The 16271-nt window shown below is 41.1% G+C and overlaps 1 protein-coding gene across 6 annotated transcripts in view; it reads left to right on the top strand.

The window, feature by feature from the left end:
- ANO5 (anoctamin 5) overlaps nucleotides 1-16271 on the top strand; it is a 58326-nt gene that overhangs the window by 37254 nt on the left and 4801 nt on the right. For all 6 annotated transcript variants that reach the window (XM_066320544.1, XM_066320545.1, XM_066320546.1 and 3 more), the window contains 10 exons: nucleotides 812-917; nucleotides 1007-1067; nucleotides 3350-3501; nucleotides 6837-6911; nucleotides 7576-7798; nucleotides 10628-10797; nucleotides 11366-11463; nucleotides 12444-12574; nucleotides 14148-14353; nucleotides 15127-15308. In XM_066320544.1, coding sequence (XP_066176641.1) covers nucleotides 812-917; nucleotides 1007-1067; nucleotides 3350-3501; nucleotides 6837-6911; nucleotides 7576-7798; nucleotides 10628-10797; nucleotides 11366-11463; nucleotides 12444-12574; nucleotides 14148-14353; nucleotides 15127-15308 — 1404 coding nt within the window. The remainder of the gene's footprint in view (nucleotides 1-811; nucleotides 918-1006; nucleotides 1068-3349; nucleotides 3502-6836; nucleotides 6912-7575; nucleotides 7799-10627; nucleotides 10798-11365; nucleotides 11464-12443; nucleotides 12575-14147; nucleotides 14354-15126; nucleotides 15309-16271) is intronic.

Consider the following 16271-nt stretch of genomic DNA (forward strand, 5'->3'; position numbering starts at 1 on the left):
TATTTTTAAAATAAGCATGGTATTTGTTTTATCAGAAGTCCAAAGATTTATTGTATTCAGGGATTAGGGGTGGGGAGAGGAAGAGAGTGACCTTTCATTGCTTGCTCACAGTATTCTGTAAGAAGACTTCCATAAAATTTTGAGTTTTAACCATAAAAGATGACTAATCAAGGTAAAAGTCTCATCTATTCTATTGAATAATGTAATTTTGAGACTTGTATTTTAGCTAAGTTAAGAGTTCATCTGGGAATATTGTTACACGTATTGAGATTTCTCTGGATACCAAAGGACTATCATAGGATTCTAAATTTTACCCACTGTCATTGAATTGAAGTAGCAAATTTTACCCACTGTCATTGAATTGAGGTAGCAAATTTTACCCACTGTCATTGAATTGAAATAGCCAATTCTACTGCAGCTATCAAAGCTGAAGTGGTGTCTCTGCTTTTAGAAAATGTGTTTTGATGACATTGGTAACCTGATGAGAAATAACACGGTTTATATGTTGCCCGAAAGCACGGCATGTGCAGTACAGCTCCTGGCATTCCTGGTTCATTGCTGGTAGAGCCAAAACGCCCATACTGAGAGAGTTGTTAATTCTACTCCTTGTAGCAGCTGCTTCCTTCTTGGCTTGCCCTGACCAGCCTCTGGTTAACACTAGACAATGTGATAAGATGTGGCATCTTCACTGTGAAGCTGCAAGTTTAGAGCTTTGGACAAATGAAACTCCTGTTTATTTTAAAAATAAATTTCATATAGCAGCTTTTAAGATGCTGTGGAAACAGATACTTTACAATGTTTTCCTCCTTAGCAAAGAAATCTGTGACCCTTCAATTGGAGGAGAGATCATCATGTGCCCACTTTGTGACCGAGACTGTGAATACTGGAGACTGAACACCACCTGCGAGTCCTCACAGGTCTGGGTCTGCTTCTGCAGCCACTTGGCATTTCTGTTCATCCTGAAAGCTGCTTTGGCACTAACCTGTTCCTGGGTATTCTGTTGCAGTATTCCCATTTGTTTGACAACGTGGCAACTCTCTTTTTTGCCATTTTCATGGGTATATGGGGTGAGTACATTTAATAAGCTTTATGTCCAGCATTAAGGAGATCTTGGCTGAGCAGCTGAGGGACACTGGAAGTGGGAAGAAGGGGAATGATGGCTCCACCTTGGCAGCCTGCCTAAGGTGCAGGAGTGATGAACAAGTGAAAATAATTTAAAGTTACAGGGGAATTAAGACTTAAAAAACTGCAAGCAGGCATCTAGGATACCATAAGAACATCATAAGCGTTGTGTACTCTTAAATGCTAACATTTGGTTATTTCCTTAGTAACTAGAGGGGTTCAACCTTACAGCAGCCCATATAAGAGTCCTCTCTGCTCATCATCAGTGTCCCAGTGAGGGAGTGGGGAGCTTTGTCTCCTTTCACTGGCTGGATGGTGGCCCATCATGTATTAGCTGTGCTTTTGGGATGAGAAAATTCTACTCCAGTGAACTTCACACATTGTAGTATGTTTTCAGGATGTAGAAATATGATGATTTCTGGCCTCTGTAATCACAGTTTCACACCAATGATACTTCTCCAGACTTTTAAGAACATTATGTTGAATACATGTTCTGTTCTTCAACTCTATGAAGGTTTATAAATTTGGGGTAGCACAGTTATTGTTTCTTGTTAATTAAATACTTTCCTCTTATGTCATACTGTTTGTATGAAATGTCATCACTGAATCTTCAGCTTGTATATAGATACTTCATTAACTCACAAAGATTCTTGTGTGCTAATAGAAAACCTGTGTATTTTTTATCAGAGGATCAATCCACTCACTTCTTTCATATAGAATTTTTTTTTATATCTAATCAGATCTTTGTTGTATGGATGTTTTACTAAACTTTTCTTGGTTTCTAAGAAGTAGCATTTGCGTGGCATGGATTAGTCATTCAGGAAGCACCAGCCAAAGAGTTTAGAACTGCAGAAGATAAGCTTTCCTGTGTTTGTCTAAACCCTAAAACTTTCCCTGCTGAAATAAGAACAATCAGATTACGAAATGTTTACATTTTAAAGTAATTTGTAAAAGGCACTTAAAATGTTATATAGTATTGCACATTTTATAGTTGTTTATATATTTAATCAGTTCCCTCTAGCGTCTTAAAAAATTCTTGGCCAGCCCAACTGTTGATCATATGAAAACGTTCACCGTCTTTAAAATGACCATGTGTCCTGGTTTAGTGCAAATTTGGGAGGAAATCTCTGAAGGGATCCCTCTAGAAAGCAAATTCAATTGGCCCCTCTTCCCACCAGTTCAGGAGACATAAATCTCCTTGGAGAAAAGTGGAACAAACCTGTTTATTTAACAAGCAAAGTACTCACAAGCATAGATAATGAATAATATTAAACAGTGGAACCTCTTGTTGTTCTGAAGAGATGACAAATTCAGACAGTCCTTGCCATGGTGAAGCTGGGCTCGCTCAGTCTCTCATCAGTCCCTCCAGGGCTGGAAAATGCCATCCTGGGCCCCAGTGGGCTGCTGGTGTGAGCTCCCAGTGCTCTGCTGGGTTTTTGGGTCCAGAGCAGGTTGGAACAGTTCCAGGAAAAAGAAAAGCCACAGTCCTGGGAACCTCTCTCTCTCATCTAGCTAAAAACCCTTAACTGAAAGGAAAGGAGAGCTCTGTCCTGCTGTCTGTCTGTGCTGCAGACAACACAGTCCATGAGAGAGAGAGAGAGAGAGAGAATGCTGAAGCTCTTATTATCTCTGTGTGTTTGAATCCAGCTGCCTCAGACATTCCACTGCTTCTCCTTCTCCCCCCTTCAGCCCTCTAGTTTTAAAGTCACAAAACTTCTTTCTGGGCTAAACAGATGAATGGGGATACCATTCAGCTTAATAAAGTCACCCTAGGGACACCATAATGTCAAATCAGCATCAAAAAGCAACAGAAATGTTTGAACATAATACTTGAAAGCTGTTCTGCTTTTGTTGTCATAGTTATTTATGTGTTACAGGTTTGTACACAGCAATTAGTTGAATTATCGGGTTCTTTTCTTAATTCCATGTTGCTTTTTGCATACACAGAGTAGTTAATTGAGCATGATCACGATAACCATGGAAATACCCATATCTTGTCTTGGCATCTTCCTTGTCATCCAATTCTGGAATTTAATTACCTAATAAATCACTGGATCCATATTGTGATCTTATCTGTGAACTATAGTAAGCAGTCAGTAAACATAAGTGAGTCACACTGTAAGGATAAATAATAAACCACAGAAAAGAAGCCAGTGCTCATGTTTAACTTGATTCATGAACTTGTTCATTTCTTCCTTGACTCTATTTTAACATTTGCTATTTGTAGTCACACTTTTCTTGGAGTTTTGGAAGAGGCGGCAAGCAAGACTGAAGTATGAATGGGATTTGGTTGATTTTGAAGAGGAACAGCAGCAGCTCCAGCTGAGGCCTGAGTATGAGGCAAAATGTACCCAAAAAAAGAGGAATCCTGTAACTCTGGTATGAACATGCTGCCTTGACGTGTGGGCAAATTCAGTTGTATGCTGAAAGCTTTGTATCATGAAAATTGATAGATTAAATCAGGAAAATAAGGGCAAAGTTTATGGCTTTTACCCATTTTTAGAGCATGTTTCACAATTCAGGGTAGCAAGTCTCTGAAATTTTCATGCCTTTGTAACCACTTTTTCATATTCCCACACAACATATGAAGAAGCAGTCACCATGATCTCAAGTGGTAAGTTGGTCTAGCTGTGGTTTTGCTTCTGATACACAACCACTTCGTTTGGGGAGCAGCAGAGGGATGAAGGTTGCCCAAGTCCTTTCTCTGAAATGTAATAGAGATGCAATTAGTGACCCTACTTAACTCTTAAACACTCTATATAAATATTAGATGTTAGTTGCTTTCATTTAAATTTATTTTAGGTAGTAGTTATTTGACAAATTTCAGGTCAGCTGGTTGCATTCCAGCACAACATCTAGCACACCCATTTGATGTATTTTAAAATCATCTTTTCCCTTTAATAGAATTGCATATAAATAGCTTATTGTCGCTAGTCCTAAGTGTACTTAGATAACACAGTCTTCAGAAAAGAAATAGGAGCTTAGCCACAATGTGGGAAGAGTCTTTTTTCGATCAACAGTAGCCCTGTCTTTTAGGGCTTCTCCCCTTAATCATTGGGAAATACTTATACTGATCTTATTTCTCATGAGAATAGAGATTTTTTCCCCTTCCACATTTGCTGCAATCATTCTGCTGTGGCAACTAGTGTACCTTGCACAGAGCTCTTTGATAGCAGTGCACTGTGTTCAAGAGTGTAGCTCTGCTGAAGTATTAATTCCTGTATGTTCAGGAAAACAGGTTCAGGTTCAGGTAAATCAATTTTCATTATTTGGCTCTACTGATTGAAAACACATGCCTGCCAGTTGTGTGTTATTTGCTGGTTTGCAGCCTTGTGTGTGCTCAGGCTCAAACCCCTCCCCTGTTGGAACCCTGGGCACTGAGAATTTTAGACTTCCTGTGCTGACAGGCACTGACCCCCAAGAAAACACTGTATTTCACCTGAGGCCGTGGAGAAGGCTTCCAAAATTGAATGACAGCACTGGGATTATGGGTGTGTAGTGTGAATAGAAGTGTGTGATATCACAGGGTGGAAAACATAGAGTTTAAGAGTTTGGTATATAGTAGTATTTACAAAGCAAGATGGAGGTTTTAGGGCAGGGGCCAGTCCTTCTTTTTCACCTTTTTCTTCATGGGCTTGGGTGTTGTTTTTTTTTTTTTTTTTTTGATTGGGTAGAAAAATCTGCATTGCAAGCCACAAGTGGTTGGTTATTGGTTTAAAAGTAAAAATAATCTGTGTCCTTTCATAATTGGACAGTTTGTGCTTAAAAGAACCTTGGAAAGGCTTAGAGCCATTTTTCACCTTGTTAGCTAGAACTCACAACCTGTGAGACTGTAACAGATAAGAATTAATGAACATCTGAGTCCGAACACGAGCTCCATATCTCAAGCATTTAATCCTGGCTCTAACAGAAGAAAAAAAAGATAAAAACCCCCACACCCCCTTCCATGGCTGCCCAGGGCCCAAACCCTGCCAGAGTGCCCTGTTTGTGCTGCAGCTGAGGGAAGGAGCAGGGGAGCTCTGTCCAGCAGCATGTGCTGGCCCTTGTGTGCTCTGTGGGTGATGATGTTGGGACAGGGCAGTAGTGGCTTAGCAGTGCTTGTGTCCAGCATGGACCAAAGCCTGCAGCCTGGTGAGGGGAACCAGCTGGAGCAGAGTGCAGCCAAAGGCTTAGGTGTTCCTGTGTAGCTGTCCTGTGGGAGAAGATTGTTCTCTCTCTAAATTAATCCAGATCCCTTTAGTGAGATAGGGTTTTGTGAACTTTATTTAGGAAGTAAGAATGGACTGTAATACTTCTCTTATCTCGATGTCAGATACTGCACTCCTCTGTACTTTCTAAGTGTGCATTAACAATTGCCCTAAAAATCCAGTGAGTAGACAAGCCTTTATTTTATGACACTTAAATTTACTGTCTCAGTGGTTTTTCAGAGGCTTTTTTGCAGCAGGGTTTATCAGTCATCCTTATCAGTACCCAATTAGAGGCTAACCTGTACAGGTAATATTAGTGTTAATTTCCTTCTGTTAGAGCATGTGCTGTACTGAACATGTGAAAGGCCAGTGCTTTCAAAGATTCTGCAGTAACCAATAAGGTTATGTGGGTACAGGACAATGACTTTCTTGTGTCCCACAACTGGTTTTGCTTCACTCAGAAAATTATTTCATCGCTGTTCATGATTCAAAGTTAAAAATGCACTGAAACCAAATTGCTGATCTTGAGGCTGTCATTAACATACTTGTTCATGGTGCTAAACTAACTAGATCACAGCTAAAATCTGGGTTTGCTGATCACAATAGAATTCTAATTTACATAAATATTGAAGCATTTGATTCAGACTTAGGTTCTGTCATTGCACATTACTGCCTATATAACATTTGTCATTGCAGCCATCAGATTTGATGTACACAGTGCCACTTTGCTCAAGAGGAGTCTAAGCATTATAACGTGCCTTATCCCACAGATTTACCAAATTTAAGTTGTTTTTCACTAGTTCTTCTTCCACTGACATTAGTTTTTAAAAGAGAAGATTCTTCTGTAAAACATGTGCTCTGATATTTTAGGAACTAGAATTGGTTGCAAAAACTTTACATGAGCATTGAAAATTGTACATATGTTGTCTGGGGATACTGGCATAGCTAAGACCCAGTTGCCTGTTGCTGCAGCAGAGCTTGGCAACTAGATTTATAGCCATTTCTTCAACTCAGAAAACAAAATTGAAGGGGTGGAGAAAGGCACACTCTGACTGACATACCCAAATGACAAGTTTTAAGGAATCTCGGCATGAAGAATTTATAAAACTTGAGTCCAGTTGTGGACTCAGAGCTGTTTGACAGCTAACCTAGGATTACAGTAATAGTTGTGGCCTGCTCAGGAAGTTTGTCTTTTTCCTTTAGCTACTGATTTTCAACCTCAGGAAGTTAGTCTTTTTCCTTTAGCTACTGATTGATTGATTTTGTGAAAGTTTAACCATTCTTTCCAGGTACTGTCTTTACTTGTAGCAGTTTTAGGGCCACTTCTGTTCTGATCTTTTTGCCCTGCCCTGATCCCAGCACACTCAAAATTATGTCCTGGCTGCCATATGAGAGGGGCAGGGTTCTGGATGGTTTCCCTTGGATGTGAGCACTTTCCACACAGCTGGTGAGAGCTCTGTGTGCTGCTGGATGTTGGAGTGAAAGATGTGAGAATGACATGAACTATGCTGTGCTTGACTGTTTCAGGAGATGGAGCCTTATTTGCCTTTAACCAGCCAGGCTGTGAGATTCTGCATCTCAGGAGCCACAGTGTTGTTCTGGGTGAGCATCTTTTTGAATCATCATTTTAACACGTATCAGAGATGATGATCATTACTAATCATCACATTAACACAACTTGGTTTTAATCATGAGGTTAACATGTGCTTTTGTTACTGCTCTGCAGATTTCATGCTGTAATTTGAAGTGCACTTCAATTCTGATTTTTTTTAAAAGGTCCTGGAAATCTGTCATTAATTAGTAATTTGATTGGACATTTTAGCATGGGGATAACTTTCTCTGTGACTTATTTGGTGTTAACAGGCATACTGAGAAAACTATAGTAAAGGCAGACCAAAAGAATTCACAACATGAATGCTGAGTGAGTTTCAGAGCTGACAGTTTAATCTAACTTGTCCTTTCCATCTCCTGTCTGTACTCTGCTGCACTTTCTCAGATACCAGTGTTAGATTATCAGCTTTTCTTACATTAGCAGAACCATTTTGTTGGTTTTAAAGTATATAATACAACAAAGTATTTTGCCTGTGCACTTTGCAATTCAGTGCTGCTGCACTCATACCCACAAAGAACAAAATATAAAAAACATAAAGCGTGATGGTTTACATCTTGTTCTTAAAGCTGTGTGGATATAGCTATAGATGGATATATAAAGTGCACAGCTGTCTTTAAGCTGCAGGTGTGTTTCAAACGTGCCTCCTGTGCCCAGGTGTCCCTGATCATAGCCAGCATGATCGCCGTGATCGTGTACCGCCTGGCCGTGTACGCGGCCTTCGCCAGCCTCATGGAGAACACACAGACCCTGCAGCCCATCAGCGGCCTGCTCACCCCCCAGCTGGCCACCTCAGTCACTGCCTCCTGCCTCAACTTCGTCATCATCATGATCCTCAACTTCTTCTACGAGAGAATAGCCATCTGGATTACTGACATGGGTAAGCAGAGGCTCATGGAAGATTCCATTGAGCACCACTGAGGTATTCTGTGCTGTTGTTCAACACAGTGGGAGCTCTGTAACTGTCATTGCTGCAAGCTACTGACTCAGGGGTACCCACAGCCAGACTGAAAATTCTCCCTGTTTTTCAGTAGTCCTCAGATCATACAATCTTACATGAGCCCAGAGTGTTTTGAGCCCCAGGAAGATGTATCAGTCTCTGAGGGTGTCCAGCACTTCTCAGAATCAGCTTAATAATAAATGTGGGATGGCTCCTTGGGTGTGTTTTGTGAAGCAAAAGGTTTTAATAAATGAGAAAATAACAAACGATGCAAAAGCCGTGTGCAGGTGTAGGAAAGCCCCTTGCACCTGGCTAAGACACCCCAAAGAGCCCTGAGCACCTCTATGCTCCTTCTTAAGTACTTAATGTTTTAGGAGGGCTTTTGGCTTGCTGCCCAGTAGAAACAGCCACAGATTTTGAGAAACATTCCAAAGATCCAGTATTTGCCCCTGTGCTGGCACTGAGCCAACCACAGCAAGAAGGGCACAGAATTTTCTAACTTGGCTTCTTTATACCTTCAGAAGTAAACTGAAACTTTTCCTTACAAAGAATCATTTGCTTGAGTGTTGGAAATGCATTGCAACACTCATAACCTAGTTTCTCCTCATGTAATGCTTGTTTATATTAAAACTAGTTTAGAGAGACAGTCACAGACCTGAACATAGTTAAAAATCATCTTGAGTCACCAAAGCAAGATCAGACTGTCTTGAACTAGCAGTATTTCAATTAGAAATCCTGTAAATATATTTGAACAAATAAATCACAGCTGCCTGTACAAGAAAAAAAGACTAAATAATCATCACTCTTAGTCTGGGTCAAAAGATCGGATGGGATGGGATAGTTCCATTTTTTTTTCTGAGCGTTGTTTCCTTTAGCTCTGTCTGTACAGATTTGGAGTTACAAAGATGGAAGGCAGGGGTTGAGCAGGATGAGAAGCTGTGCCCAAGATGTGTTATTGTGGCAGTAGCCATTGATAGCAGTACCCTCACTCCAGAGCTGGAGGCCCAGAAAGAGTGACTACTTTTGTAGTGTATTTTATGTTTGACTTCTGCTTGCTTGCTGGAAATACCATTCCTGAGAGCCCTTCTTACATTTTTTTTTTAATTTTATTTAATTTTATTTGGCCTTAATGATTTAGAGATAGAAGTCCTTGTTGGTTTTTTATAGCAAGAAATAATGGCAGAATATATTCAGTTTGGGGAAGGAAGCTGAAAATATTAGGTACTTGCAGTTTGTGCACTTGTCATAAAAGCAGTTGGCTGATCTTTTTTTTTTTCTGAGATCTTGAAAGTCAAGTCAAGAGTTGAAAGGTGTTCCTTGCAGAAGCTTAAAGGGATGTTGCATTTGGTTTATTTTGATTTATCGTGGACCATCTCTCAGGTCTGTATTGCTTATCTCTCTTGGCCAAATCAGATCAAACTGAAACAGAACAAGTAGTAACTGAAATTGCCGGTAACAAACACAGAAAGAGACAAAAAAATCGTGATTTTTTTTTTTTAATCTTTCTTTCTTGAGGAGCAAGAATTATAAGCATGAAGGCTCAGCAGTGTTATTTTGCTGATTAGCAAGTGTGGATGATTAATTTCTCAAGTGGCAGCACTACCTGGGGCTGTGGGTTACAGGGTTATCTAACAGTTCTCTGGTGTGGGGGAACTGCTGCCCTCCTTGGGTGGCCGAGGTGGCTGTGCCTGGCCCAGGCTCTCAGGAGTGTCTGCCCAGATTTTATTCACTACTGAGCTCCTTGAAATGGTTAGGCCAGATGTGGTGTTCAGACAAGCAGGCATAACCTGCCTCTGGTGCTCTGAATGTTGTGTGCCTCACATCAATATTTTAACAGCTCATGGAAAATAAGAATATTTTAGGGACTTGCAGGCTAGGCAGACTGCCTCACCTGAGTGCTGCCTCCTCTGTCCTGCACTCTGGTGTCTGCTTCCCAGTAAATGCCTTATGTTCTTCTGGCATGCAAACTTAGACTAAGCTTGGAAACATCAGTTTACTCAATTATATGAAACAACTTTACAGTTAGGCAGATGAGTTTAACATGTCCTGACCAATTCAGAGGGACTTGAATGTTTGTAATTTTCTTATGCTGCTTCCCAACTTGAATTGGATCTATGTTACCATTTAACAGGACATTTGACAGTGATATGCTTAGGGCTTCCTACTGCTTTCAAAAATATATTTGTGATAGACAACAAGCAGCAAAATCCTCAGCAAAGTTTTGGTGATGTACAGTAGCTCCAGGGTGCCCATACTCTCCCCTATACACTCATTATGAGCGTCATCTTTCAGAGGCACGTGGACCATGCAGTTTCTGCTGATTTTAATGATATGCACAAACAGTATGTTGGGGAAAAAAATATTGTAACATAGTTCTTTACCACGAAGGAAAAGAATAATCATGTGTTGCCACCAGTGAAATCTTCATACTACAGGAGATCCTTCTAGTTACTGTTTGAGATTCATTTCAGATCTCCTGACTTAGTGTAGCATTTGGGGATGGACAAGTGCTAATGGATAGGACAAAGAAAGGGAAATTAAATTTTATAGAAGTTTTAAATATGAATTTCTTTTGCCTGCCTGAATCAAACGTTGTATTGTAAAGGTAAGGCATCTGAAAGCAGGAACTCCATCTGCTGAAATGTTTGTAGGTGTTCTTCTTTTCCTTTTCTTTTCCTTTGAGGTCACTGTGCATGATGCATATTTATGAATCTGCATCCCTTTAAAGGGAATAAAGGAACATAAAATTATTGTTTTCTGGTTTCACAGAGATCCCCAGAACTCATATGGAGTATGAGAACAGGCTCACTATGAAAATGTTTTTGTTCCAGTTTGTCAACTACTATTCATCTTGCTTCTATGTGGCCTTCTTCAAAGGGAAGTTTGTTGGTTACCCAGGTGCCTACACATACATGTTTAATCGCTGGCGAAATGAAGAGGTAAGATTTTCTAAATTCGAGTGGATTGTTCCTTTCAACCCCCACAGCTGTGAATTTCCAGCTGCAGGCTTGGTCTGAGTTGAGCTGGACCTCAGCTGGCTCTCTTAAAGCTGATGCTGGTCAGGGAAACACCAGCAGTGAAAATCTGACAGTCACAAGAGTGAAAAATCATAAAGCTTTTCTTGGTCCCAGTTCTCGTGAAATACCAGTGAGTCTCACCATGGGTCTTAAAAGACATCTGGTGCTGAGAGCTCACGGAGTGCAAAAGATTCACCTTGCTGGGGTGTGTGCTGCATGCAGGTCCTGCTGAAGTATCTCTGAATTACTCTGCCTTCTTCATATGGTTGTTATGTTTTAGTGTGTGTTTTGTCTCACACTTGAAAGACTCCAAGCCCTTCTCTAACAGCCTTCCTGAGAGATTGGCCTGGCTGGCAGTCCATGTGGAAGTGAAGTATTGTCCTTACAAGTTTTAAGATCTCCTTTCTTGCATTTATACAGTAGTAGAATACAGTTTGTCTGGGTGATACCCATTGTTCATGTCCATTAACACTCAGTTTGTCTCCACTAGTGTGATCCTGCAGGCTGTTTGATAGAACTGACGACACAGCTCACCATAGTCATGGCTGGCAAACAGATCTGGGGAAATATCCAAGAGGCCATTGTTCCGTAAGTTCTCTCTGACATGGAGGTGCCCAGTAAGATGAAGTTTAATAAGTCCAAGTGCCAAGTCCTGCATTTTGGCCACAATAACCCCCTGCAGTGCTCTAGGCTGGGGACACTGTGGCTGCACAGTGCCCAGGAGGAAAGGGACCTGGGGGTACTGATGTCCAGCTGACTGAACATGAGCCAGCACTGTGCCCTGGTGGCCAAGAAGGCCAATGGCTCCTGACCTGGGTCAGGAATGGTGTGGCCAGCAGGAGCAGGGAGATCATTATTCCCCTGTATTTCCTGTGCCACTGATGAGGCCACACCTTGAGTGCTGTGTCCAGCTCTGGCCCCTCAGTTGGGATGGATGTTGAGACACTTGAGCCCACACAGAGGAGGGAAGGAGGCTGGCAGGGGGCTGGGAACACAAACTCTGTGAGGAACAGCTGAGGGAGCTGTGGGTGTTTAGCCTGGAGAAAAGGAGACTCAGAGGTGACATTATCACTCTCTACAGCTCCCTGAAAGGTGGTTGTATCAGGTGGGGTTGGTCTCTTTCTCCAGGCAGCACTGACAGAACGAGAGGACACAGCCTTAAGCTGCGCCAAGGGAAATACAGGTTGGAAATTAGGAAAAAGTTTTTTACAGGAAGAGTGATAAAGTGCTGGAATGGTCTGCCTGAGGAGATGGTGGAGTCAGCATCCCTGGAGGAGGTCTTTAAATAAAGACTGGACGTGGCAGCTGGTGCCATGGTTTAGTTGGGGTGTTAGGGGATGGGTTAATTTGATGATCTTGAAGGTCTCTTCCAGCCTGGTCATTCTGTGATTCTGACTTCACAGAACATTCTGAGTTGGAAGGGACCCACAAGGATCAAGTCCAGCTCTTAGGTGAATGGCCTGTACAGGGACCAAACCCTCAAGTTTGGCATTATTAGCATCACACTCTAACCAAGTGAGCCAATCTGATCTGCTTCTCTCACTGTTAACTTTTTTCTGCATATACAGCTGGATTTGTAACTGGTGGGGTCGTCGGAAAGCCAGAAATAATCCCGAAAATTTATACAGTCGCTGGGAGCAAGACCATGATCTGCAGACATTTGGAGCCTTAGGCCTGTTCTATGAATATTTAGAAATGGGTAAGTTTAAAATTACACATTTGGAATTGAGGACAGGACACCTTGTACTGACACTTTCAAAAGAACATTTTCTCGATTAATTGTTGTGAGTTGATGCCACCACTTCCATCTGCAAAACAGGGCGATTAACTGCTGGAAATCATTAAATAGGTCAGCCCAATTAAAAAAAAAAAAAAAAAAAAAAAAAAAAAAAGCTGTCTTTGCATCTTGAACTGCTGTGAATTTCACGGAAACTTTGCCAAGACTTTTTGTTTTCCTCATTTGAATGGGGAACGTTATTCTCAGTGCAGCCAGCTGCCTCTGTGCTTGTTCTTTTCTTGTTCCAAAGCATATTCTTAGCTGATGTCAGTGGAAATTTTAAGTATGGGATGAGTGCCAAATGTGCTGTAAGGATGGGTACTGCAGACATGAGATGCACAAAGTGGCTGAGGAGAATCCCTTCAGCTCTTCAGTCTTGCACTGCTCAGTGCTTCCATTGAGTCCCTTAGACCAGCAGAGGGCGTTCAGGCAAGGGAACACGGTTTTCAAAGGTAATAAAAGCATGTCAGCATATTACAGTACCTGAGATACTGAAAGCAAAACTGAAGCCAAGCTAAATCTAAAGGACACTTTAAAGAAGTTAATATTTGGCTATTACAAGGATACATTTTGTGGAAAAATGAACCTTTGTATTGTTTTATTTCTGCTGAAATAGTTTTAAGTGCTCTAGAGATGCGTATTATCACTTTAATTTGGTACTTGTGAAACTACTACACTCAGAACAATCACTGTTGCCAGCCATATCCTTGCTCTTCCATAATCAGAACTATGCTCCAGAATTGTCCCAGGGCTACTAAGCTAGTAGGCATTTTGTTGCTTGTCTGAGGTGAAGAACTTACCACTGAAATCATGGAAGAGTGAATGCCTGGTCTACAGAAATTTATTTTTATCCAATACGTAAACCAGACAAAATGTTCTATTTCCTTTATTTGAAATACAGTGGCAGTATTGACTATGTGCTGAGGATTATCACATTCTGTACGGAGATACTTAATTTTGGTAACAACTGAAAGGACCATTTGTATATTTTATTTGCAATTCTTAAGCTGATGTCAAGACTCCCCAATGGAACTATTTCGTATAGAATTGTTATGAATGTTTTGATTAAATCAAAAGTAGGTGGAGATGGGGTGTGTAGTTGATAAGAACAAGATGGTACAAACTGCAAGAGAACAAAACTGGCCTGATAACAGTTGAGAAATTTGATGGGTGAATACATGCCAATTCCCCAACAGTCACACACCATTCCTATGAGAACTGCAGCACCCTGGAAGGATTGGTGTCCAGCACTGCTGGCAGCATTATTTCACAGGACCCAAATGCCCACTCCCCTATGGGTGCTGCTGAATGGCAGCCTGAAGGGACTGGAGAAGTCTTGTGTCTGGGGCTGATTGTCACTTAGCTCAGGCCAGGCTGAAGATGACTTGTGCAGCCTGGCAGAAGTTTGCCATTTGTCTGCTAGTGCTAGACCCCCGTCACCCTGAGGATACTTCTGGAAGGGCAGATTTTAAGACTTTGTTTTTGTCTCTTGCAGTCATTCAGTTTGGATTCATTACTCTCTTTGTGGCATCCTTTCCCCTGGCTCCCCTTCTTGCTCTGATGAATAATATCCTGGAGATTCGGGTGGACTCCTGGAAATTAACCACTCAGTACAGAAGGCCTGTGGCTGCCAAAGCACACAGCATAGGAGTGTGGCAGGAAATCCTCAACGGGATGGCCATCCTATCTGTTGTCACTAATGTAAGTATGTTAACTCTGCTACATCAGCACTGATTCTTCCATGTATTCAAAATGTGAAGAATTAAAAACCAGCTGATGGTTTTTCTCCTCCATCAATGCTGTTTCATGTTAACTCACAAAGGTACCATCAGACCTTTTAAGTGGTTTGGCTTGTCCATGTGTTGACAGTGTGCAGCTCCTGATCCACGTTTTATTGCCCATAATCTTTCATTCAGTTGTCTGTGTTGTCCAGCCCTTTGGAGTGGCAAAAGCCAGTATGAAGCCTAGTCTGATGAAGCACACTGATTGCCCAGAGGGGCAGGAAAGGGGGATGAATTCTGTGGGTCAGATGCCTTTTTGTCCTTGTTGCTATGAAGCCTGTTCTGTGGGAATTCTGCTCTGCTTCTGGATGCCCTGGTGGGAGCAGTAGCTCCAAGTATTTTTTATAAATTGGTAATTAAATGCTATGCCAGTATTTCATTGGAAACATACTGTAAAGCAGACTAGTGAGCACAACAGATCCTCTTTTTAGTGACTCTCAGGCACAAACCCACTTGCAGGTACTGCCAAAGTACACAATACCTCAGCACCTTAAGTATCTCAAGCTTCCAGGCAAAATGTGCTGAGGCTGCAGTCAGCATCTTTTACCGAGGTGAGGTGCCCTAATCGTGTCTCTCACCCTTTCTTAAAAGATTCTGGGTAATGCCAGAGTCACAGAACTACAAGCCCTTTATAAATCTGCTCACAGATTTTGTGTGCCACTTTCTTTATTTCTTTTTCCAATTTCTTTTCAGGCTTTTATTGTTGCGTTCACATCAGATATGATCCCTCGTTTAGTTTTCTACTATGCTTATTCAGAAAATGAAGACTCACCAATGTCTGGATACATAAACAACAGTTTGTCAGTGTTTCTAATCTCGGATTTTCCTGAGAGAAATGAACCTAAAGAGAATCCAGAAAACTTTGTCATATGCAGGTTGGTGTAATAGTATTTTATCACTTTGTATAGAATACAGCATAAAAAAATCAATGCAGATCTAAGTAGTCCAATAGAAAATAAATTCTGTCATTATCGTCATTCTGAAGTGGGAGAGGTAATATTTAGGTTATTGATAAGGTAATGCTTGAGGTGGTAAGAGATCAAGCCAATAGCAAAAACAAGCGCCTCAAAAAAAATCACCACTAAGAGTCTCATTGTTAATTTGCATTTTGCCTTTGCTTCATGGGATTTTTTGTTTACTTACTTAATTACATTACTGATTTTTAATTGAGGAAGGACATTTATGTCCCTAAAGTTGCCAACTTCAGCCTATATTTTCAAAATTTTTAGGCTGAGTAAGTGGACAAGAAAGCAGGATAAAGGAGATGTTTAGATCCCAAAGCTGAAAATGAGATATGGTATTTAAAATCAATCCTTACTTTGCTTGATCAGACCAAAAATCAGATCTATCCTGCTTTTGTTTAAAAAAATAGTTCTTTCTTGCTAGTGGAAGCATTGGAGATTCTAGAATTGCAATTGGATTGCAAAAGAGCTTTGGAAATGGTAAAACAAAAGTATTGATTGGACCAAAACAAAATCTCAAAGCAAACAAAAAACCCCCCAAACCAACCACCCAAGCACTTTTGGAAACATCTACGTTCGTTTGGTGGTGTAGAATATGCACTCAGGTCTGTCCTTTCATGAAACCCTGCATCTGTCCAGCCCATAATCTGCTCATGTCTGTCACATTTATTCAGTGTGTGTCCATTACCCTGTGATACATCCCATCACCCTGTCCTGTAGTGTTTGATCATTGCCTGAAAAGCAAGTAACCTGTGTACCGAATTTCACGTCACACATCCTCTGCTCTGTTGCTGTGTGTGTGAGGGTGTTTAAGCAGACACAAGGATGGAAACAAATTGAGAGGCAACCTTTTTCTGCAAAAGGAAACAGACCATT

The sequence above is a fragment of the Sylvia atricapilla genome, chromosome 6 (genome assembly GCF_009819655.1).
Source record: "Sylvia atricapilla isolate bSylAtr1 chromosome 6, bSylAtr1.pri, whole genome shotgun sequence".
Classification (NCBI taxonomy): domain Eukaryota; kingdom Metazoa; phylum Chordata; class Aves; order Passeriformes; family Sylviidae; genus Sylvia; species Sylvia atricapilla.